Genomic DNA, 23,531 nt, shown 5'->3' with positions numbered 1-23,531 from the left:
CTGCCACGCAATTGCAGCTGGACTCGCACATGACCTGTCTGGTGTTGAGACAATCTGTAACTCAAGAAGTGCTCGGCACTCCTCTAACCCACATTCACCTTGCAAGTGCACACGAGTGCACAGCTACATTCACCAGCCGCCCGGGGAAGGGGCGCCAGGTGCAGCCGAGACCCGCTTCGGGTCCCACCGACTTCCCGCCCGTTCACTGCCACAAGGCAAAGCCCCCCTACAACGTCTCTGCGGGCTTCTGGAATCTTCCGTGAAACCCCAGGAGCGAGCGGGCGCTCCCGCAGACGCAGCGGGGCTTTGGCCGTCGGCTCTCTGCGTTCCCCCGGGTCCCCTCCTGCTCGGCCGCCCCGACCCCGACCCCGGCCCCTTGCCCCGCCGCTCTCCCCGCGGCGTCGGGGGTCCCGGCTCAAACGCGCGCGGGCTCCGAGGCGCGGAGCATGCTCAGTGGCGGCGGCGCCCGGCCGCGTCCGCCCTCTCCCAAAATAGACGTTTAACTCTCTCCACTCCGACGTGCGAGGCTCCGGCGCCGCCGGCTCGCTCTCTCGCTCTCTCTCGCTCGCTCTCTCTCTCCCCTCATTTTCCAGGCTCCGAGGGAAGCGCCCCGGCAGCCAATGAGGGGCCCTGGCGGGCGGAGCCCGGCGCGGCCGGCGCCTCTGCGGGGACCCTCCCGGAGGACGGATGCGGCTGAGTGAGCCCGGCGCTCCCGGCTGACAGCCGAGGCGGGACGGCGACCGGCGCCGCCGCTGCGGGCTGCGGGGCGCTGCCAGGTTTGCCGGAGCCCCCGCCCGAGCATGCTCCCTTGACGCGGCTCCTCGCCGAAGCCGGCGCGGCTCCCGGAGGAAGATGACCCCCATGCTCAGCGCGGCGGCCGCCCGGGGACGATGGCCCCGGTCGAGCGCCGCCAGGAGGGCTGCCTGCCTGCTGGCCGCGGCGTACGCGCTGAAGACGCTCTACCCGGTGCTGGACAAGCGCCTGCGGCCGGCCGGCGCCGGCAGGAAGACGGCAGCAGCCGCCCGCCGCCGCCGGGCTGCAGGCGCCGGGGAGCTGCGGCACTGCACCGAGGCCGAGGGCGGCTGCGAGGCGCGCTCGCCCGCGGTGGACGCGGCTTTCTTGCACCAGCTCCGGGCACTCCGGAAGATCCTCTTCCCGAAACTCGTGAGCCCCGAGAGCGGGTGGCTGTGCCTGCACTCGGTGGCCCTGGTCTCCAGGACGTTTCTGTCCATCTACGTGGCCGGCCTGGACGGGAAGATCGTGAAGAGCATCGTGGAGAAGCAGCCGCGCTCCTTCGCGGTGCAGCTGGCCAAGTGGCTGATGATCGCCATCCCGGCCACGTTCGTCAACAGCGCCATCCGCTACCTGGAATGCAAGCTGGCGCTGGCCTTCCGGACGCGCCTGGTGGACCACGCCTACGAGACCTACTTCGCAGACCAGACTTACTACAAGGTGATCAACATGGACGGGAGGCTGGCGAACCCCGACCAGTCCCTGACCGACGACATCATGATGTTCGCGCAGTCCGTGGCCCACCTGTACTCCAACCTGACCAAGCCCGTCCTGGACGTGATCCTCACGTCCTACACCCTCATCCGGACCGCCAGGTCCAGAGGGGCCAGCCCCATCGGGCCCACCGTGCTGGCGGGGCTGGTGGTGTACGCCACGGCCAAGGTGTTGAAAGCCTGCTCTCCCAGATTTGGCAAACTGGTGGCCGAAGAGGCCCACCGGAAAGGCTACCTGCGGTACGTGCACTCCAGGATTATCGCCAACGTGGAAGAAATTGCCTTCTACAGAGGACACAAGGTAAGACAGACAATAAGGTAGCAGGTGCAACGCGAGGCCGTTCAACCTGCCCCCGCGGTGCCACACACCATCTGTTACCCACCCCTTCAGCGTCTCTGATTCCTCTGACTTCTCAACCCGCACTAAGATCCAGGTGTCGTCGTGGTCCTGTCTTCGTCACAGGCTGGTTAAGAATGAGACAATGCAAACTTTCTTAAAGTTTTGTGAGTTAGCATTTTCAGCACTTAAAATAAAAAAGCAGTCTGGTTAGCCTCAGTTACTTACTGTAAGTATGCCCCTTAGTTATCTCAAAAGCATTTTCCCAAATTTAAATCCTGAGCCGGTAGGCGGTTTAGCACTTGACGAGGAAATATGTCTTTGGAGGACAGGAGTGAACACGTTTGCACTGAGATGGGACACTTGTGGTGGTCTGAGTATTCTCTGTGGTTGTCGGGTGGTTTCTGTCGAGAGCCAAGAGGGAGGAACACCCAGCTTCCACATGGGAGAAAATGTTGACAATTTTGCATGTCTGGCCAGCAACGGAGTGTCCTACATACTGAAAAGCTCAGCATAGCGTCTCATAAATCAGCATTGCCAGTACTTGTGTTTCATGTTTAATACTATATTGTGACACAAACTTTAACAGACGCTGGGATGAAATTGTGTCTAGCTTTGAGGAAAAAGCTGAAATGACAGGAGAAGCTGAGATGAGAGGAAAGGAAGTTCTAGGGCATTAAAAGTAAAGATTTTTCAAGACTAAGCAAGTCTCTAGCACAATTAGCCAAATTACATAAACCCACAGTCCATGACTGAATATTGACTGTTTGCAGGGGATGACCTGACAAATGAAGTGGAAGCTGGTGTTTTAACCATGAAGCAGAAAGGTTTAATTTTTAATGCATTGGTAATTACTGGGCTTTTTAACACAGCACAGCTAGTCTGAAGACAATTTAAGGCACATTTAGGATTTCTACTCCAGCAGGAAAATTAGCCTCATATGCTGTTTTAATCATATTGATTTGTCATTCTTTTTGAATCATTGAACCCAGTGAGGTTATTTATGGTACGCTGTAGGCTTCTTGCATAAAAGACAAAAATCTAATAAACTGAAATAGTTCAAAAGTGAAGTTTATGCATAAGTTTGTCATGTGTTTATTTTCAGATATTTTGGTGTGATAGGGAAGAATATGGCTCAAACATTGTTTGATCATATATTACAGAGTATCATTTAGTTTTAACATCTTATAACATCATTGGAAATCAAATTGTAAATCACTGGCATGCACTTTATACCTAGCATTATGTTCACTGGGAATAATAAATTTTTTATAATACAGGTATAACCAAAACTAAATAAAAATTACTAATTCTGCTATTAGTCTTGGCTATTACGACTCACACATAACGCTGTACTGAGTAAAATAAAGGAGTATCTGCATATACTTAAAGAACATTCTCAAACACACACAGTGGGTTTTTTTTTAATTTTTGTTTGTTTGTGGTGGAGGGGTTTTTTTTTTTTTTTTTTTTTGTTTTGTTTTTTTTTTTTTTAGATTTTAAAAAGAAAGATTTATTAGCACCAGAGACCTCAAGCCAGAGCGGCATGGAGGGGGGCTTCCAGGAGAGGAAACACACCTGAAAGTGGTCTGTAGCAGTTGAGTTTTTGAGCACAATTTTGATTGATATTCAGGTATAAGGCGGAGACAATAGCCATCAAAAGACCTGATTTATAATCCCTTATCCTCTCTGGCTTGCTCATGATGAAACAAACCAACCCAGAATGGTGGGATAGGTAACTTGTTTTCACAATAAACTGTGAGCTCAGGAAGATGGCACACACGGTATTTACTTGTATCGCCCCTGCTAGTTCATCCTCTTCTCATTTCTCCTCTGTAGGTTGAAATGAAGCAACTGCAGAAGAGCTACAGAGCTCTGGCCGACCAGATGAACCTTCTCTTATCCAAGCGCCTGTGGTACATCATGATCGAGCAGTTCCTGATGAAGTATGTGTGGAGCAGCAGCGGACTCATTATGGTGGCTATACCTATTATCACTGCGACGGGCTTTGCAGACGGTGGTAATGGCATTTAAGCTTAATAGCGAATATGTGCTTGACGTTGTTTCTCTTCAAGGTGTCGTTGTTGCTGGTTTTCTATGAGTAAAAGTAAGAACCATCGCTTTTCTATAAATATTCACAGTCAGAAACCATGGCCGACTTCGGCGTGTCCAGTCATAGCCCAGCAGTATGGGAAAAAGGAGACAAGTGGTACAAAAGATTGTCCCGCTTTGGAGACATTTCGGAGATCTCTGATGCAGTGTCTCTGGACACTGACCTTGAGCAGTTTAAGACTGCATGATTCTGCACATTCAGCCCCAAAATACATTAACACCTTGAGAAAGAATATGACGCAAGCTCCCCTCTTGTGTGATAGTCAGCTTTGGTTCTGCACATTCCATTCATTTAGTCCATAAACAATGCGTCCTTGAATTTGTCCTGATTTGTGATTGAGAAGTTAGCTGGCTCCACTAGGCAAGCAGCAATGGTTTCAAGGAGTGTTCAAGTGCTAAAGGAGGTCTCCCTGACTTGTGGGTAATACGGATAATCTCCTGTGTAGCAGGATCTGGAAGTGGGTGTCAGGGTGGCAGTGTGGAGCTGTGAGAATCCACTTCTATCCTGTCACTGTCTCAACAGTTTTTACGAATGTTTTTCATCCTTTGGAATAACCAAGAAAGATAAAGGCAAGAAAGACGAGGCTAACATGTTGTTTAATCCTTGGACAGCAGTTTGAGTCTTGGTTGGCAGGAACAGAGGAAATTAGTTGAAGCAGCAGCATTTTCTGCTTTTCACCCAAAATGAAACCACCCTTCTCTCTCTCTCTTTAAAAATCACTGAGCCAGAACTGGCCTCAGTGTTAAGGGAGCTGGGAAAAGCACGTGCTTTGCAGGGAGACTGAGCTGGATGCAACTTGAGGGCCCCTTGCTAGCAGGATCCTCTTCTTGCATTAATGAGACTCTCTCGGCCTCAGTTTCCTCATCTGGAAACCAGCCTCAGGGAGACTGCCACCGAGGGTGTGCTTGTAAGGATTTCCAAGAATAGGGCAGGTTTTCCTTGACCTGCGCCAACAGTCACTACCTAGGAAGCAAAGGCAGCACTCAGAATAGTGTCACAGGGTCACAGTTTTACAGGTAATTCTGGTGTAGAATTAAGGTTTAATAGTTTTTGTTTGAAGGATCTGATGTAAACAAGTTTAAAAATTGCAATATGCTTTAATATTTTGAAACAGCGACTCAATGTTTTAACCAATCATCACAAAAACGCTTGGAAAATCTGAGTGATTCTTAACCTAAAGATGTTCCTTTTAGTAAATTATGATTTGTCAGTCCTTTGTGGTAGGTGCTATGCTACATACGCCAAGTATACTCCACAATTGAGCTGCCTAACAGATAGAGTGTATTGAACCACTGGTGAAAATGAATTTGATTTTTGTATTTTCAAATTTTACTTAAAAAAATCCTATAATTAAAAATGTGTGTATGATAAAGGCATTGCTGGTTATGGGATTCTTACCCATAATCTTATCATAATAAAACAAAATACCTTTTCAAAGGAATATTAGAGAAAAGAAGACATTTTTAAAACCTATGACATTAAAATTAGTTTTACTAAGAAATTTGACAAAATTACCATATGTTCATTAAAATAATAGTACTCGTTTAAAGGTTTCGTATAGAATATATATTTGAGACAGAATTTTTTGTTATTCTGTTAGTGGTGCTTGGGTGCACTGATACTAGAAAACCCTGGAGAATTCAGCAGAGAACAGAGAAAATGCAGCTATTAATGGTGACAAATTAACCCCACAGAGACCAGTATGAAGTAAACAATGTATGCAAATAATATAACAAGTTTTTTTGACATGGTGTAATAAGATATTTAAAAATACATCCTAAAACCCTGAGTATATCGTGTTAAAGAAATAATGCTAACATTTTCTATTGAAATCACAATGATCACATCGATGCAAATGAGGCAAAATATTCCCAAAAGCTTCTTTCAAAAGGAAACTTTTAAACAAAAGCAGCAGTGTAATAATTTCATAGAAGAAATGAATTCATGAGACAGATCGTTAACCGAGAGTGAGCTTCTAAATATTCTGTAACATCTAAGGTTACTCCATATGTCCGTCACATGTATGTGTATGTATACAGGTGGGGTCTTCAAGAACTTCAGGGAAAACACATATTATGTAAAAACTGTAAGTAGATTACAATTTTTTTGCACCAGAACATTACTTTGTCGTTGAGTTCCATTTCCATGAAGGTCTCGAAGCACCCTCCTACTACAGTACCGTTTTCCTTTTCCCCTCCAACAACAATTACACAATTCTCTCTCCAATCTGTGTTTTCTCCTGCTCAGGTTCCTGCTCAGGTTCACAGCCCTCACTCAGTCCTTCAGACAACAGTAATTGTTTCAGCAAACACTGAGTGTTTTCTTCTTGTCTTTTCCAAAGATTTATTTTATTTATTTGAGAGGTAGAGTTACAGAGAAAGAGAGGCAGAAAGGGAGGTCTTTCATCTGCTGGCTCACACCCCAAATAGCCTAAATGGCCTGGGCTGGGCCAGGCTGAAGCCGGGAGTCAGAAGCTTCTTCGGGGACTCTGATGCGGGTGCAGGGGCCCGGGCACTTGGGCCGTCTTCCACTGACTTCCCTGGCCATTAGCAGGGAGCTGGATCAGAAGAGGAGCAGTGGAGATTCAAACTGGTGCCCACACAGGATGCTGGAGCTGCAGGCAGTAGTGTAACCTGCTAAGCCACAACTCCGGTCCCTGTTTTCTTATGAAATACATGTAAGCTGTTGCTCATCTTAAAAGTGGCCAATTTGTTCTTAATGATTTGTCAAAGTCCTTTTGTATTATTCAGATTCTTTTGTCAGATAGACACACACACACACAGGCACACATGCACAATCTCACTTTTCCCCCTCTGTCTGCACTTTCACTCTATTAATGGTATGCAAGGTGAGTTCATAATTTTAATATAGTCCGATCTATAAGTAAGTTTTCTGTAATCAGTGGGTTTGTGTCATATTTAAGAAATATTTGATCATAAACAGCAGGATTGCAAAGATATTCTCCTGGTTTAACTTCTGGGAATTTTACTGGGTTTTGCAGTTCACATTCAGATTTTAATCCATTTAAAATTCATGTTTATAAACAGTTTGTGGTTAATGAAAGCCACAGTTTTTTCCTGAGATTTGTCAAGATCACAAAGATAACAAAAAAAGAAAAAAAACTCAGATTATAAGAAAAAAAGTACAGAGAGATAATATTTTTAAAATAATATACTTTGTTATTATATCACTTTTAGGTTCATAAACAAATTTATTTTGAAGTACAGAATGCTCAGATACCCTCTCCTCCTGGTAACTCCCCATACTGTTTACATCCGGGTTATGAACTAGCACTTACTTACACACTGTTAGCTGAAGCCCATAATTCAAGGTATGGTGTACTCTCTGTGTTGTACAGTTCTGGGGGTCTTGATAAACATATAATGATTACCTTACTTTTTCAATCTCTTCTCACCCTTTCAGTGAAACAGCAAGAGATGTGGCCAGGTTTTAATACATATATATTAGTGTCAGAACTCCAAAATAGCAGTAAAATAAACAGGTATAATGTTACATCTAAAAGAATTAACTTTTGTTAAAGTAGTTCAGACATGTGGTGAGGAAAATAAATTATGTGCTGCTCCAAGATATAAAATCAGTGAGTATTTTAGGTCATGGGTTTGTGTCTCCAACAGTAAAGAATCTGGCCTTGTCATGGAGGTCAGGCAAATTGGCTGTTGTGTGCAAGACAAATGGTGCTGGCACTGCTCTCAAGGTACATACCAAAGAATCCCCAGGAGAATAAGTCACATCAGATCTCAGGGAAGCTGTTTGTGAACTTAGTGCCACAAGCATGAAGGAAACCCAACAGGCATCAGTCCGCCAGAGCAACGTGGAAATTGCCTTGCTACGTCAGGCAGCAGTCCTGCGCAAATCTGTTTGCTCCTCTGCAGAGGCTGGCAGTAAAAACTACAGTTCAACCCTCTAAACCCACATTCATAAAATCGTTTTAGATCCGCATTCACGTTCCCTATGAGCCCTATTGTTAATGCTTTAACACAGCAGTTCACTGAGGACCCTCTGAGAATCCTGTGTGTGTGTGTGTGTGTGTGGCTACCTAAATTATTACACATTTGAATATGTCTTCAAGAGCATCTGCATGCTCATAGCTGTGGGGAGCAACTCGGATTAGACTAAGTTACTGGAATTAAGACTTATTCTATGCATCTGCTCTCCCACAATATGGCGCTGGGAGAGGAGAAAGCAGCTTCTACGAAGCTGCCTCTTGCCAACTTGAGTGATGACCTCCAGGAGCTGATCCTGCTCCTGATTGGAGGAGAGCAGCGTACTCGGCGTGTGGGCAGCCGAGTTGGGATTGGTGGAAGAGGACTATAAAGGAGGAGAGAGCATGCACCAGGAACATCTAAGGGGAACATCTGTGCAGCCCCCGAGAGAGCCGGCCGGCGGTGTGCTGCTCCCCTGCGGAAGTGGGGAAAGTGGCAGGGGGAACCGCCCTTCCACGGAGGTGGAGGGACAGTAGCCAACCCGGGAAGAACCAGCAGCAAACCCGGGGAGGGCCGAGCAGACGAAAGAACAGCACAGGGTCCTGTGTCGTTCCTCCACGAAGAGGGGGAGCGACAATAGCAGTCTGTTTACCTGATCGCATCCTTCACCCTTTAGAGCAGTGCTCATCAGCCCTTCCTTGCCTTCTGCGGGGAGACTGACTAGCTCCAGGGGGCCTGGTGGTAGTTCTCTAGAAAGGTGATTAACAGTAGGACTCGGAGGGCACATACCAGACTGTGTTAAAAGGAACCCGTGAACTCAGGGTGATTTTGATCCTCAGTGAAACAGTGGCCTGACAGCCAGCGCACTGCAGCCTGACCACACTTGTCATTCGAGCAGTGTTCCTTAACATCTCCCTTCTCTGCGCCACTACCATTGCTGCACTTGGGATCTGTTACACTTACGTGCATTTTCAAGGCCTCCCTCAAAATTTGCTCCTCCATGAAGCATTTCCTGTCTCTTGCAGCAAGAAACATCTTACGGCATTAACTCTCATCATAGTCCATCCTGCAGGTAGTTGTTTATGAATTTTTCTTCTCTCTGCTACTAAACTGTAAGGTAATGAAAGAACCTGCAAATCCCATTTTCCTCATATGCTCCATAGTTTTTTGCCCAGTTTCTTGCACATTTAATGTTTAGTAAATATCTGTTGAGTTAGTTTTTCACGGATCCCTTTAAAAATTAGCTGAGTTCTCTATAAGCAAGTAAAGTTTAAAATATTTGATAATTATGTAATTACATATTTGCATTGCTTTGGGGGAGAAAACCTTTCAGTCAAAAAACTATATCAAATTATCATTACCAATTTATCTGTTTATCTGCAACATCTAATTTGAAATGTGATTATAGAAGGACTTCGTGAAGAATCATGTTGATAGAAATGTTAAAGTAGTGATCTGGAGAAGATAATTTTGGAGAACAAGGTGAAAACTGAGTAGATATTCAGTAATAGCAATGGTGTCTGGAGAAGATGTAACAGCTACCATACAGCACTGAACGTGACACCTCGTTTGTCGTTCATGCTGTTTGAGACTGTATTGGTATTTCACTATTTTACAGGGAAAAGCAGCTGTGGGGAAGATAATTGCCTGGCTCTGCCTGTTGTAGAATCTGGATTCAAACCTATTTTAACTCCTGACTCTGAACTGGAATTCTACACTGACAATAACTTGGGATGTTCATCCATTCATGCACACAGACACACATGCATGCTTCTGTCCATCCTTCCATTCAGTACACATTATGGAGTACCATGTGCTCAACACTGCGCTGAGTATTAGGAATAAAGAAGAAAACTTATAGTCTTGACCCTTAAGGAAGTTATTGTCCACTAGAAGGGGCAGACAAGAGTTTTCAGGGAAACATGTACTAAAGAATTAACTCCTGGGGAAGGGAAAAGAGACAGGCAAAAAAGGGAGGGAAGTGTGTTAAAGCTTGAAGGAGTCACCTATGCAAAATACCAGAAAATTAACAGAGTGCTGTATGTGTGGGACACGGCTGGAGTGTTGACGGGGGGCTGAGAGAGAAGCACGACGCAATGGCCACCTCATGTACAGTTCCATGAAAGAGACCACCAGAAATGTTGGCTTATGTTCTAGCTAGTAGTATTTATTGCCCAGGTGTAGTAAGACCAGGGATTTAGATGTAGAAAAGATTAAAAGCACACTAAATGAAAATAATCTCAGCCCTATAGATTTATTTATTTATTTATTTTTAAGAATTCGTTATTTGAAAGTCAGAGTTACACAGAGCAGGAGAGGCACAGAGAGAGAGAGAGGTCTTTCACCTGCTGGTTCACCCCTAGTTGGCCACAACAACTGGAGCTGCGCTGATTTTTAAATCTTTAAAAAATAATAATAGTATAACAATAAAACAAAACAAAGTTTAGTAAAACATGGTAAAAATACTATATTTTCACATTTAATTATATTACTAGGAAATTGCTCATATAATGAAAAATTAATATCTGGTTGCTTTTAGACCTGGAAGATGGCCCCAAACAAGCTATGGTCAGTGAACGGACAGAAGCCTTTACCACTGCACGGAACCTGCTGGCTTCTGGTGCTGACGCTATTGAAAGGATCATGTCTTCGTACAAAGAGGTACTTGCGTTTCTGTTGCTCATTTGAAGGAAAGAAGGTACCATAAATGACATTCAAGCAAAATGTAAATGACCAGGTATCCTTGGTATTCTGGAAACACATCTTCACTCTATGAAAAACTGCTAAGACAGCAACTCCCAAATGTGTTACTGCTAATACTCTTTATTTTGTGACTCCTCCTGTTCTCCATAGAGTATGGCATAATTTTATTAAATTTAAAATAATGTCTTAGGGGGGCCTGTGTTGTAGCATGACAGGTAAAGCAGTTGCCTGTCCTGGCTGTCTCACTTCCCATCTGGCTTCCTGCTAATGGTCTGGGAAAAGCAGCAGCAGATGGCCTAAGTGCTCATGCCCCTGCCCTTCATGTGAGAGACCAGGATGGAGCTCCTGGTTTTGTCCTGGCCTTTGTGGCTATCTGGAGAATGAACCAGCGGATGGAAGATCTCTCTCTCTCTCTGTCTCTCTGTCTCTCTGTCTCTGTCTCTCTCTGTCTCTCTCTCTCTGTGTGTGTGTGTGTGTGTCTGTCTCTCCCTTTCTCTTGCTCTCTCTTTCAAAATAAATCTTTAAAATAACCCATTAGGCACAGACTGTGGAACCAGAAGGCCTTAATCTACATTCTTGCTTCCATACTTATAAATTATGTGACCTTGGTAAACTTTCTTAACACATCTGTAACTCTATTTCCTCATATGTAAAATGGGAATGATGATAGCATTGACTATGTCAGGTCACTGCAAGTTCACACATGCAGAAAACTCAAAATGATGTATACTAACCTGTTGGCTTATTATATTGCATGTCTTACAGATTTTGCCGGTCCTGGGTTGTTGAAGCCTGGACAACCACATATCAAACCTTGCAATTCCATTCTTCCTCTTGTCTGCCCCTTCATTCTCTGTGGTCACCACTGTGTACTTTCTTTTTTTTTTTTTTTTTTTTTTGACAGGCAGAGTTAGACAGTGAGAGAGAGAGAGAGACAGAGAGAAAGGTCTTCCTTTCTCCTTTAGTTCACTCCCCAAACGGCGACCATGGCCAGCGCACTGCAGCCGGCGCACTGTGGCTGGCGCGCTGTGCCGATCCAAAGAGCCAGGTGCTTCCTCCTGGTCTCCCATGCGGGTGCAGGGCCCAAGTACTTGGGCCATCCTCCACTGCCCTCCCGGGCCACAGCAGAGAGCTGGCCTGGAAAAGGAGCAACTGGGACAGAATCCAGCACCCCGACAGGGACTAGAACCCGGGGTGAGCCGCGGCACCCGCCACCACTGTGTACTTCTGGTATTTGGCACATCATGGCTGTGTCTCCTGCACCAGACATGTGTGCCTTCAAAGCAGGCAATGGTCTTAACCATCTTGTCATTCCTAATATCTATTTTAACACTTGGAATATGTATGTAGTTAACAAATATTTGTTGAAAGAATGGTAATAAGACCTACAGATAGCATGGGGCTAAAGTTAAAATCACTTTATCCAGTTTGGATATTATCTGATAGTCTCTTGAACAGTTGTTCTCACTTTGAATTACTTTTGTGACTTTGCTATCAATATAATTTACTACAGCATCATCATACATTTAGCTGCCTACTAAATCAGACTTGAATAAACTGTGTAGAATTACCAATTTTGTGATTTGCTGACAGAATTTTTAAGTCTACAAAAACTGATTAATTTAATTAGGTGTTTTGTTTTAAAGGAGTAAAACTAGTTGTTCAGGCCATGTATCTAAAGAACTCAAATAAAACATTTTTTTCAAGTAATAATTTTGATTATCTGGAAAAGCAGTCTTTGGGGTAGATTTTCTGATGTAATAAATGACAAATGAAAATTGTGTTTTTCTCACATGAAAATACTCTGCCCTCTAAGAAATGTCCTCATAGAAAGGACATTAGTCTTTTCCCATTGCCTCTCCTTAGATGGCTCTGCTTTGCTTTATTTGGCCTGAATTTGCTTTGAATCTAGAATTTTTCACTTTAAAAAAGTTTTGTACCACTGTGACATCATCTAAAAACACCATGCTGTCTGTGTTAGCTGCAGAAGGAGCAAGTTCTAGGGCACAGCTCCTGTCTTTCATCCCAAAGAAATTTGCCCGGGCCCGTTCTTAGTGTCTTCCAGACACTCTGCCTGTTCCACCCTCTGTCCTGGCTTACTAACCCACTGCCTCCTCATGCTTCTTGAAGTGCTCTCCACTTTGGGTTTTAGGAATTTTTTTCTCTACGAATAGGTATATTTGCCCAGGTTTCTCCTGAATCTTTATTTCCTTAATCCATAGCTTTCTTTTGCTTGAGAACTCAAACAATTTCTCTGAGATAGCATTTTAGAAACGATCCTCTAAATATCCTAACAATAATATGTAGAAATAAAATATGAGTGCAATTTCAGACCGTCTACTCGGTAGAAATATGAACTTGAAGACAGTTTAAGGGCGGTACTTAGCCATCTGCTGCGTAAGTTCTACACACAGAGAAATCTTACACAAATGTCAGTATTGTATTATTCCCTCAGTTATTGCTGGAGAAACATTTTATTGGTGACATACCCTGCTTCGTGGTACTAGTTTCCTAGATTTGTGCTTTTCTTTTCACTGGGAAAGATGGTCTCCATAGACGAGTCGTCTCTCGCAGCAGGTGTTCCCTTGATAGAGAAGCAGCAGGGGATGAACCCAGATTGGACAGCTGGCAGACTAGGGGCACAGCATCATTCTCCTGGCCTTAAGGACTCAGGCAGAGATTGTGTCGTTTTATCATTTAATCTTGCCTTTTAAAACCTGCATATCTCAGTTTCTCCCTGGGGCTTAGAAAACATGTTTAGCATGCAAGGAAGCTGGATTGTGGGATTTGTACTGAAAAAGGTTAGAAGCTTTTAACTGAGCTCACTTTCAGTATTGGTGTTCTCTTGCACAGCTATTTCTCTAGCCCAATAGGAATTTCAGCAATTGGTTTGGTTCTGAAATGCTGATTTCATAATAAGAAAAAACATGTTATTCTGAGATTAGAAATAGAACAAAATAGTGCCAAAGTTAAAGAATCATCATTTTATTGAATTGACCTAACTAAGGCTTTCACAACATTTCTAATTTTCTGGAAATGCAGTTTGTCATATCACTAGGAGCCAAATCAGAAACTTGACTGAAAGATTCTTAATTTTCACTAACATTTTACAAACTTCATGTTTAATTTTGTTTTTCTGTTGTTCCTTTTAAAGATTTATCTATTATTTATGTAAATAGTTATTTATTTGAAAGGCAAAGTGAAAAGAGAAAGATGGAGAGATCTTCCATAAACTGTTTTGCTCCCCAAAAAGCCACAACATCCAGAGTTGTGCAAAGCTTAAACCAGGAGCCAGGAACTGCATCCTGGTTACCCACACGGGTGGCAGGGGCCCAAGCACTGGAACCGTCATCTGTAGCTTCCTAGGCCCATCTGCAGGGGGCTGGATGGGAAGCAGACCAGCAGAGACTTAAATCAGACCTCTGACATGGGGTGTGGGTGTCTCAAGTGGTGACAAACTGCTGTGCCACAGTTGCCATCTCAGTTTAAACCTTGACTTCAGTGGGTGGTTTTTCACATGTGTTCCAATTCCAAACAGACTTACATTGACATGTTGCTGTATTGCTCTCGATAAACTTTTTACTGTCACTCGTCATAATTATCAAATGTGTTACCTGGTTCTTATGCAATCAAACAGAATCTTAAATATTAAATCCAGAAGTTAATATGGGAGGCTGGCCTTGTGCTACAGTGAGTTAAGCAGCAACCCCATTTTGGAGAGCCGGTTCAAGTCCCATTTGCTCTACTTCCAGTCCAGCTTCCTGCTAATGTGCATGAGATGGCAGTGAATGATGACTCAAGTACTTGGCCCCTGCCGCCCAGATGGGAGATCAGGTTGGAGTTACTGGCTCCTGGCTTTGGCCTGATCCAACCCTGGCTATTGTGACCATCTGAGGAATGAACCAGCAGATGAAAAATTCTCTCTCCCTCTCTCTCTCTCCCTCTCTCTCTCTCTGATGCTCTTGCCTTTCAAATAAATAAATCCTTTTCTTAAAAAAAATTTGTTTGTTTACTTAAAAGGCAGTTACAGGGAGAGAAGGGAGAGAGAGAGAAGTCTTCCATCTGCTGGTTCACTCCCCAGATGGTCACAATAGCTGGGATTGGGCCAGGCTTATGCTAAGAGCCTGGAACCCCATCTGGGTCTTCCACATTGGTGGCAGAGACCCAACAACTTAGGCCATCTTCTTCTTCTTTTTTTTTTTTTTAAGATTTACTTTATTTATTTATTTAAAAGACAGAGTTACAGAGAGTGATAGAGACAGAGAGAGGTCTTCCATCTGCTAGTTCATTCCCCCAAATGGCTGCAACAGCTAGAGCTGAGCAGATCTGAAGCCAGGAGCCAGGAGCTTCTTCTGGGTCTCCCATGTAGGTGCAGGGGCCCAAGCACTTGAGCCATCTTCTACTGCTTTCCCAGGTGCATTAGCAGGGAGCTGGATTGGAAGTAGAGTAACTGATACACAAACTGGCATCCAGATGGGATGCCGGTGTCGCAGACAGCGGCTTAAATCCACTGTACCACAGTGCTAGACCCAATAAATTCTTTAAAAAAAAAAAAAAGAAATAACAAACTTGCATTACATATTTATCTAAAAGTCTGTCTTGGATGTACTAACTCTGTTTTATCTCTCTGTGTTGATTTTAGATCACTGAATTAGCAGGTTATACTGCTCGAGTGTACAATATGTTTTGGGTCTTTGATGAAGTAAAAAGAGGCATTTATAAGAGAACCAGTGTCCTTCAAGAACCTGAAAACCATGGCAGGAATGGGGTTGACATAGAGCTACCTCTCAGTGACACACTGGCAATCAGAGGTATTAAGTCAATTGTTTTCATACTTTTTCTATATTTGAGTGTTTCTCAACAAAACAATTTTTTTTAGAAGATAGCTTTTAATAGCTACAAGGAACCAATATTTAGATAACCAACATTATTGAAGCAGCTATCCCTAAAATTAGGATTGCAATTTGAGGAGTGGTGACTAACATTACCATAAAAATCAATGTTATGCTACTTTTATTTAGGACAAAACTTTGCAGAATTATTTTTGGAAACTGCGCATATGGCAGTAGCAATTCTTTGTCTTTAAAATTCAACTAAAAGAATTACTGCTATTGTCATATTGTTTTTCATTGTCCTGTTTCTAAACTTAAGTTTGGTTGTCATATGACTGAAAATTGTATTGTTCATTGTTTTAATTCCCTTCTTGCAGTCCTTTTTTTTCTGTAGGAAAGATTAGAGAAATAGAGGAATTATAAAAAGTATGGTCAGGTTATATTAGAGTAAGGTTAGCCTTGCTGTCATAATTATGTTGACATTTGATTATTGTAAAATAATGTTTCTCAGATTTTCCAAGTAGGTGTGTCAGATATGTAAATTTACATTACACTCTGCTTCTGTTATAGATGTCTTTACATTTTGCTTCTATGATTTATCACTGTGAATTATCTTTCTAATCGAACTTACTGTTGTGCTTCGTTATACTTGAAGTTGTTTAATTAGCAGTAACATTTGTCAGCTCTTGTAATTTAAACTGTTCCTCAATTACAGGAAAAGTTATTGATGTGGATCGTGGAATTATTTGTGAAAATGTCCCCATAATCACACCAGCTGGAGAAGTGGTGGCTTCAAGGCTGAACTTCAAAGTAAGATGATATTCAAGGATCTTCTGCTTGTTGCCATCACACTAACATAAAACAGCTCAGAATTCCTATGCCATGTGTTAGGTGCTGGGAGGAGCATTCGGAAAGGAGGGGAAATCAAGGCAGGCACAGTGGCTCAGTCCAGAGCAGTTACTGCCTCAGAAAGCAGAGAGAAAAGAGGATTTTGCTCTCTGCTGCATTGTTGCCAGGTCGCAAATGAAAATTGCACTGCATTTTGAGCCTGTGCAAGGTAACTTTAGAGAACGATAGGGAATTTCCTTAGGAATTAGTATACGGAAATAAATTTTAATTTTTCATAATAGGAAATCATGATAAAAATACAAGCCAATACTTTCTATTAGCAAATTTTAACTCTGTTCATAATAAACTCTCTATCTTTAATATTTTTCTCATTTTTAAAAAAGATTTATTTTTTGTTTGAAGTCAGAGTTACAGACAGGGGAGAGCAAGAGAGGGAGAGAGATCTTTCATCTGCTGGTTCACTCCTCAAATAGCTGCAGTGCCCAGGGCTGGGCCAGGCCAGGCCAGGATGATCCAGGAACTTCTTCTTCTTCTTCTTCTTCTTTTTTTTTTTTTTTTTTTGACAGGTAGAGTTACAGCCAGTGAGAGAGTGAGAGTGAGAGAGAGAGAGAGAGAGAGAGAGAAAGAGACAAAGGTCTTCTCTTTCACTCCCCAAATGACCTCAACAGCCAGGGTTGGACCAGACCGAAGGCAGGAGCCAAGAGCTTCTTCTGGGTTTTCCATGTGGGTGCAGGGGCCCAACCAATTGAGCCTTTTTCCACTGCTTTCCCAGAGCAGAGGGGAGAGGCAGAGAGAGAGAATGGTCTTCCTTCTGTTGGTTCACTCCCCAAATGGCCGCCAATCCAAAGCCAGGAGCCAGATGCTTCCTCATGGTCTCCCACGCAAGTGCAGGGGCCCAAGCACCCGGGCCATCTTCCACTGCCTTCCCGGGCCACAGCAGAGAGCTGGACTGGAAGACAAGCAACCGGGACTAGAACCCAGCACCCGTATGGGATGCTGGCACCGCAGGCGAAGGATTAACCAAGTGAGCCACGGTGCTGGCCCAAGATCCAGGAACTTCTTATGGGACTCCCACATGGGTACAGGGACCCAAGCAGTTGAGCCATCTTCTGCTGCTTTTTCCAGGCCATTAGCAGGGAGCCAGATCTGAAGTGGAGCAGCCAGGACACAACCAAGAGCCCATATGGGACACCAGTGTCACAGGCGGTAGCTTTACCATTTGTGGCACAATGCCAGCCCCTAGTTTATATTTTAAATGATCATATTTACTTTTAGGAAAAATAATCAAAAAATTCAGATTGGAATTTATTTTTTACTTCTGTTGAGAATGTTTTATTTTTATTTTATTTTATTTATTATTTATTTTGACAGGCAGAGTTAGACAGTGAGAAAGAGAGAGACAGAGAGAAAGGTCTTCCTTTGCCGTTGGTTTACCCCCCAGTGGCTGCTACGGCTGGTGTGTTGTGGTTGGCGCGCTGCGCCAATCCGAAGCCAGGAGCCAGGTGCTTCCTCCTGGTCTCCAATGCGGGTGCAGGGCCCAAGGACCTGGGCCATCCTCCACTGCACTCCCGGGCCACAGCAAAGAGTTGGACTGGAAGAGGAGCAACCGGGACAGAATCCAGCGCCCCGACCAGGACTAGAACCCGGGGTGCCGGTGCCACTGGCAGAGGATTAGCCTAGTGAGCCACGGTGCCGGCTGAGAATGTTTTATTTAATATCCCATGTCTTGATTACAAAAACTGAAATGTAAAAACATCTCATGAACTTGAGGCACTGATTTAAAACACTGTAAAATTCCAACATCCACTTTGGAATTCAAGTATAAAATAATTTGCTGACAAGTATTACTGACTACAACGAGAGGTGGTCGATCTCAATTCAAATAATGATTGGCATGATTGGACTTGATGATAGAATTTTCAACATGGGGGCCAGGCGCTGTGGTGCAGAAGGTTAAAGCCCTGGTCTGCCGTGCTGGCATCCCTGCATCCCTTAAGGGCACTGGTTAGTCCTGGATACTTCACTTCTGATCCAGCTCCCTGCTAATGTGCCTGTGAAAGCAGTGGAGGATGGCCCAAGTGCTTGAGCCCCTGCACCCACATAGGAGACCCGCAAGAAGCTCCAGGCTCCTGGCTTCGGATCAACTCAGCACCAGCTGTTGCAGCCATCTGGGGAGTGAACCAATGGGTCGAAGAGCTCTCTCTCTCCCTCTATCTCTCTCTGTAACTCTGTCTTTCAAATAAATAATTAAATATTTTTAAAAGATTTTTCTACATGATAATATATGTGCTAATTATTTTAGTAAGAACCTTGGTCTAGGTTTAATTTAAGATGTACTTTTTTAAAAGATTTATTTATTTATTTGAAAGTCAGAATTATACACAGAGAGAGGAGAGGCAGAGAGAGAGAGAGAGGTCTTCCATCCCATAGTTCACTCCCCAATTGGCTGCAACAGCCGGAGCTGTGCTGATCCAAAACCAGGAGCCAAGAGCTTCCTCCAGGGCTCCCACGTGAGTGCAGGGGTTCAAGGACTTGGGCCATCTTCTACTGCTATCCCAGGCTATCCAGAGAGCTGGATGGGAAGAGGAACAGCCAGGACTAGAACCGGCACCCATATGGGATACAGGTGCTTCAGGCCAGGGCGTTAACTTACTGTGTCATAGCGCCAGCCCCAAGATGTACTTTCAAATGAGTGGGATTGCAGGAAGTTTAATGGAGAAAAGTAGAGCACTAAATAGTGTGAAATCCTGTGTTAATAAACTTGTTATTTTTTTTTTAAGATTTTCTGTTGTTATTTATTTGACAGTCTTCGATACAGAGAGAGGGATTGATATATCTTCCATCTACTAATTCACTCCCCAGATGGCCACAGTGGCTGGACTGGGCCAAGCCAAAGGCAGGGGCCCAGTGGCCAGAGCCCAGGAACTCCCAGGTCATTAGCAGGGAGCTGGATCAGAAGTGGAATAGCTAGGACACAGATTAGCATCCATGTGGGATGCCAGCAATTGCAGGTGTCATCTTTACCCACCAGGCCACAATGCTGACCCCAAGAAACTACTTTTAAACTACATTTTGTCCTGGCTTTATTTTTACACTTACAGACCTAAAGAGTGATTTCATTGTTAATATCTGTGAATAGAATATTTAATTATCTATTAACAGTTGAGCAATTTATCACGTATTACTTTTACATATAATTTTTAGGGTGTTTATTTGACAGAGAGAGACAGATACAGACTCTTTGGCTGCTGGTTCCTTCCCCAAATGCCTGCAATGACTTAGGCTGAAGCTGGGAGCCAGCAGTTCAATCCAGGTTTCCCACGTGGGTGGCAGGAACCACTGCCTCCCAGAGTCTGCATGAAACCCAGGTACTCTGACATGGGACAGAGCCATCCTGGTCACTAGGCTAAATGCTCACCCCTGGAATGTTTCTTAGTTTAGATTTTAGAATTACTTGACAAAATTTTTTAAGAAATTGCTGCAAATTCTGCCCCCATGGAATCATTTATAGGTATCGTAAATTGTAATCTATTCCTTTCTTTAGGTAGAAGAAGGAATGCACCTGTTGATAACTGGTCCCAATGGTTGTGGGAAAAGCTCTCTCTTCAGAATTTTGAGTGGACTCTGGCCGGTGTATGAAGGGGTCCTCTACAAACCCCCTCCTCAGCACATGTTCTACATTCCACAAAGGTAGGCAAGGTCTTTATATTGCAAGAGACTATTTTCTTTTGCTTTTGAATTGTTTTGGTTCCTCAGATTCTTCAATTTGTGCATCTTTAAGGAGGTTTTCATTGAGAGAAGCTATTAAGGAAATAAAATGAAATTGTCTCCCCCAGATTTTATGATTGCTTTGATTAGAATAGTCTCCAGGATAATACCACTTATCCCCACTGTCTGCTGAGAGCTCAAACACAGCACATGTTGGTCTCAGGAGTAGCAAGGCTGTGCCAAAGAATAATTGCATTTCCTTGGAGGTCAAGTTTTCTCTTGTCATAGGAAAAAAACAGTTCTTGGATAATTTACAAATCTCTCCATTAAGCTGCATACATTCATATATTCTTTTTTATTATTCATTTGGAAGGGAGAGAAAGTCAAAGAGTGAGTGAGCGCATGAGAGAGAGGGAGAGAGCGAGAGAGGGAGATCCCATCTGCTAATTCCCTCATCAATTGCCTGCAAAGGCTGGGACTGGGCTAGGCTAGTAGAGTTGGGAATTCAAGCCAGCTCTCCTATGTGGTGGCATGAAACCAACTAGTGCCTTGAAACCAACTACTTAAGACATCATCTTCTCCAGGGGTCTGCATAGGAAACCGAGTCGTAAGTGGAGATGGGACTGGAACACAGGTCCTCTGATGATGACACAGGCATCTTAACCTTTAGGCCAAACATACAATCTAAAGTTGTTTATGAATGTTTAAGGGCCTCTGTAAATTGTCTATTACAATTATTCTGTATGAATAATTAAGTTTTTTCCATGTGGTTGACTATAATATAAGCAACAGGGAAAAGAAAACACCATTTCTTCTGAAGTCATTAGCTATCTTCCCTTGTCACAATCTAGAAATGTCTAAACACAAAATTGAATACTTGCAAAACGTAAGACATTTACTGTGGGTGAGAGAGAATGAGGGCCAGACAGGAGACATTCCTCATGTGTACCTGACTGGGTGACTTTCTGTGGCCATCACCCCGGTCAAGGAGACAGCACACAGAGTGACCTCCCTGCACCCAAGGATGTTGCGAGCAACCTGCTAGAGCGTGAGCCCGAGGAAGCACCGGACAGGGACAAGCAGGACGCTTACAACCCGAGCGCTGTCCCAGGTCTTGTTTGCCTCTTCCTTCGCCAGGAAGTGCTTCTCCCATCCTGCCACCAGCCTGATTTTCAGACCAGATGCAGTAGTGAGGCAGACAAGTCTTTGTGGCCTTGCGTTCCTCAAGGCAAGAGCTATGCTGGTAGAAGGGAGCTCACCGGAGGCGGGAAGGATGAAGACTGCACTGGATGAGGATCCTGGAGGCGGGCAGTGTCACGGATACTTCTGCGTACACAGGACAGAGGGATCTGTGCTGGTAACCGTGTCGAGACACTTATTTTTTCCCTGCATTTCACAGAGACAGCGACAGTGGCCCAGTTTGCAAGCTGGAAAACCTGGATTCCTAAGAAATTAGGAAATCACCTCAATGGTTTCCCAAACAACCTAACATTGCCAAAATATTGTTTAAAGAAGTATCTTGGCAAAACTAAGCAATTACTGTACACCACCTCGTAGACTTAGAGCTCCCCATCTGTACCTTAGATGAAATATTTCTCTCCTAAAGTTTCTCAAATGCTCCAGTAATTCTCACATCTCTGCGGTAAAGATGGATATGGGAAGCTGTTTGGAAGCTAATTTATCCAGCACAACTGGTTATGTTTTTATTTTTTTTTTTTTTACCTGAAAGGCAGACAACAGATTTTGAAGCCTAAATCATACTGCCAACGTTTCACATATGAATTTGTTAAGTAGATGTTTCAAATTTTTAAATTTAGGTTTCATGGCTTAGAATCATGAACAAAGCATTCACTCATAGAAGTTCATTCTCTTAAAGTAAATAAAAGGTGATAAATACATCATCTATTTTTGCTATTATAGCTTTCATACATGGTATAAAAGATATGTAGTTCTTAAACGTAGCTTTGACCTGAACGATGAACGAGATTTCCAGAGTGTTAGAAAGTGGATAGATCTCAGCTGTTGCCGAAAGAGAGACCTAACTCTCACGCAACAAACATAGATCACTGGGGAGCTTTTCTTCGTTATGAAATTGCCTAAGTAAAAATAAAGACCAGCTACAGCCTAATCAAGAAGAAAAATAACAATACAACATCTATTTTTAAGGCTAAAAATATTTTTAATAATTACTGTTAAAAATCATTTTACTTTGATTATATGGCTTCTAGATACATGGAATTTGTACTTACATTTAACATTTTTATAGTAACATTTTCCTTGCCAAAAAAACTCCATATATAATTTATTTAAGTATATATGTAAACTAATAGTGTAAAGGTAGCATTCATTTCTTAGATTCTTAATGTTACTTAATTTTTAAAATTTGAAAATAGGAGTGGATGTATGGCCTAGCAGTTAAGACACTGGTTAAGATGCCCATAGAAGATACTGAAGTACCTGGGTTCAGTACCTGTCTCTGGATCCTGATTCTGGCTTGCTTCTGATGCAGACCCTGAGAGATGGCAGTGATGGCTGAGTAATGGGGTTTCTGCCACCAACATGGGTGATCTGCACTGAGTTCCTGGCTTCCCATTTATGCTAGATCCAGCTCTGGCCAGCCTTGCAGGCATTTCAGCCAGCAAATAGCTCTCTCTGTCTGCCTTTCAAATAAATACACAGGTTTTAAAGCAAGTGATAAAATATATAGGACTTTTATAAATTTAAAGAATATTCTGTTCTATTTTTTAAAAGAAAACTACTATATAACCTATTTCAAAACATTTATTAGCAGGTAGGCTTAAACATTTCTTCTTAAGATGTTTTTATTGGGGCCAGCGCTGTGACACAAAAGGTTAAGCCTCCATCTGCAATGTTGGTATCCCATATGGGCACCAGTTCAAGTCCTGGCTGTTCCACTTCCCATCCAGCTCCCTGCTAATGTACTTGGGAAAGCAGTGGAGGATGATCGAAGTCCTTGGACCCATGCACCCACGTGGGAGACCTGGAAGAAGCTCCTGGATCCTGGCTTAGGCCTGGCCCAGCCCCAGCCATTATGGCCATTTGGGGAGAGAACCAGTGGATGAAAGATCTTTCTCTCTATCTCTTTTTTGGTAATTCTGATTTATAAATAAATACATAAATGTTTTTAAAGTATATTTTATTAATGAATATTATCTAATATCATGTATTATAGTTTACTAGTTGGGCAGGAAAAAAGAAAATTTAATAAAGACTCGAGACTTCCATGCATACGTCACAGTTGTAGAACGGCTCTTCACAGCACCTACCCTGATTCCACTTTGAGAATGAATTCCTGGAAGATGATAGAGCTCTTCAGGTTTTGATAAAGTACACATTAATCGTTACTTTTATGGGGAAAATAGAGTAGATGTAGTTGAAGTTAATTTCTAATAATGTCATATGGTATACAGAAAAAAAATCAGTGAACTATTGAGAAAAAAATTTTAATTAACCGTATTAAGCCACTTGATTTTCTTCCACAAAATTATTATTTACGACTGTAATCATTTAACAAAAAAG

The 23,531-nt window shown here is 43.3% G+C and overlaps 2 protein-coding genes across 10 annotated transcripts in view; one reads left to right on the top strand and one right to left on the bottom strand.

Moving 5' to 3' along the window:
* Positions 1-2,228, bottom strand: part of REDIC1 (regulator of DNA class I crossover intermediates 1) — a 92,089-nt gene extending 89,861 nt beyond the window's left edge. The window contains exons 1-2 of one of the 6 annotated variants that reach the window (XM_070049655.1): positions 2,071-2,228; positions 1,889-1,994 (exon numbers count right to left, since the gene is read on the bottom strand). The gene's annotated coding sequence lies outside the window, so the exon portion shown is untranslated. The remainder of the gene's footprint in view (positions 1-1,888; positions 1,995-2,070) is intronic. The other 5 variants (XM_070049654.1, XM_070049657.1, XM_070049656.1 and 2 more) reach the window with 5 other exon arrangements.
* Positions 461-23,531, top strand: part of ABCD2 (ATP binding cassette subfamily D member 2) — a 59,953-nt gene continuing 36,882 nt past the window's right edge. Inside the window, exons 1-6 of one of the 4 annotated variants that reach the window (XM_070049652.1) lie at positions 461-1,806; positions 3,682-3,862; positions 10,439-10,560; positions 15,245-15,413; positions 16,150-16,244; positions 19,828-19,973. In XM_070049652.1, the coding sequence (XP_069905753.1) occupies positions 853-1,806; positions 3,682-3,862; positions 10,439-10,560; positions 15,245-15,413; positions 16,150-16,244; positions 19,828-19,973 (1,667 nt within the window). In that variant the 5' untranslated portion in view covers positions 461-852. Of the gene's footprint in view, positions 1,807-3,679; positions 3,863-10,438; positions 10,561-15,244; positions 15,414-16,149; positions 16,245-19,827; positions 19,974-23,531 lie in introns of those variants that run through there. The other 3 variants (XM_070049651.1, XM_008259406.4, XM_070049653.1) reach the window with 3 other exon arrangements.

The sequence above is a fragment of the Oryctolagus cuniculus genome, chromosome 9 (assembly GCF_964237555.1).
Source record: "Oryctolagus cuniculus chromosome 9, mOryCun1.1, whole genome shotgun sequence".
NCBI lineage: Eukaryota > Metazoa > Chordata > Mammalia > Lagomorpha > Leporidae > Oryctolagus > Oryctolagus cuniculus.
This window is presented reverse-complemented; position numbering and strand designations above follow the sequence as displayed.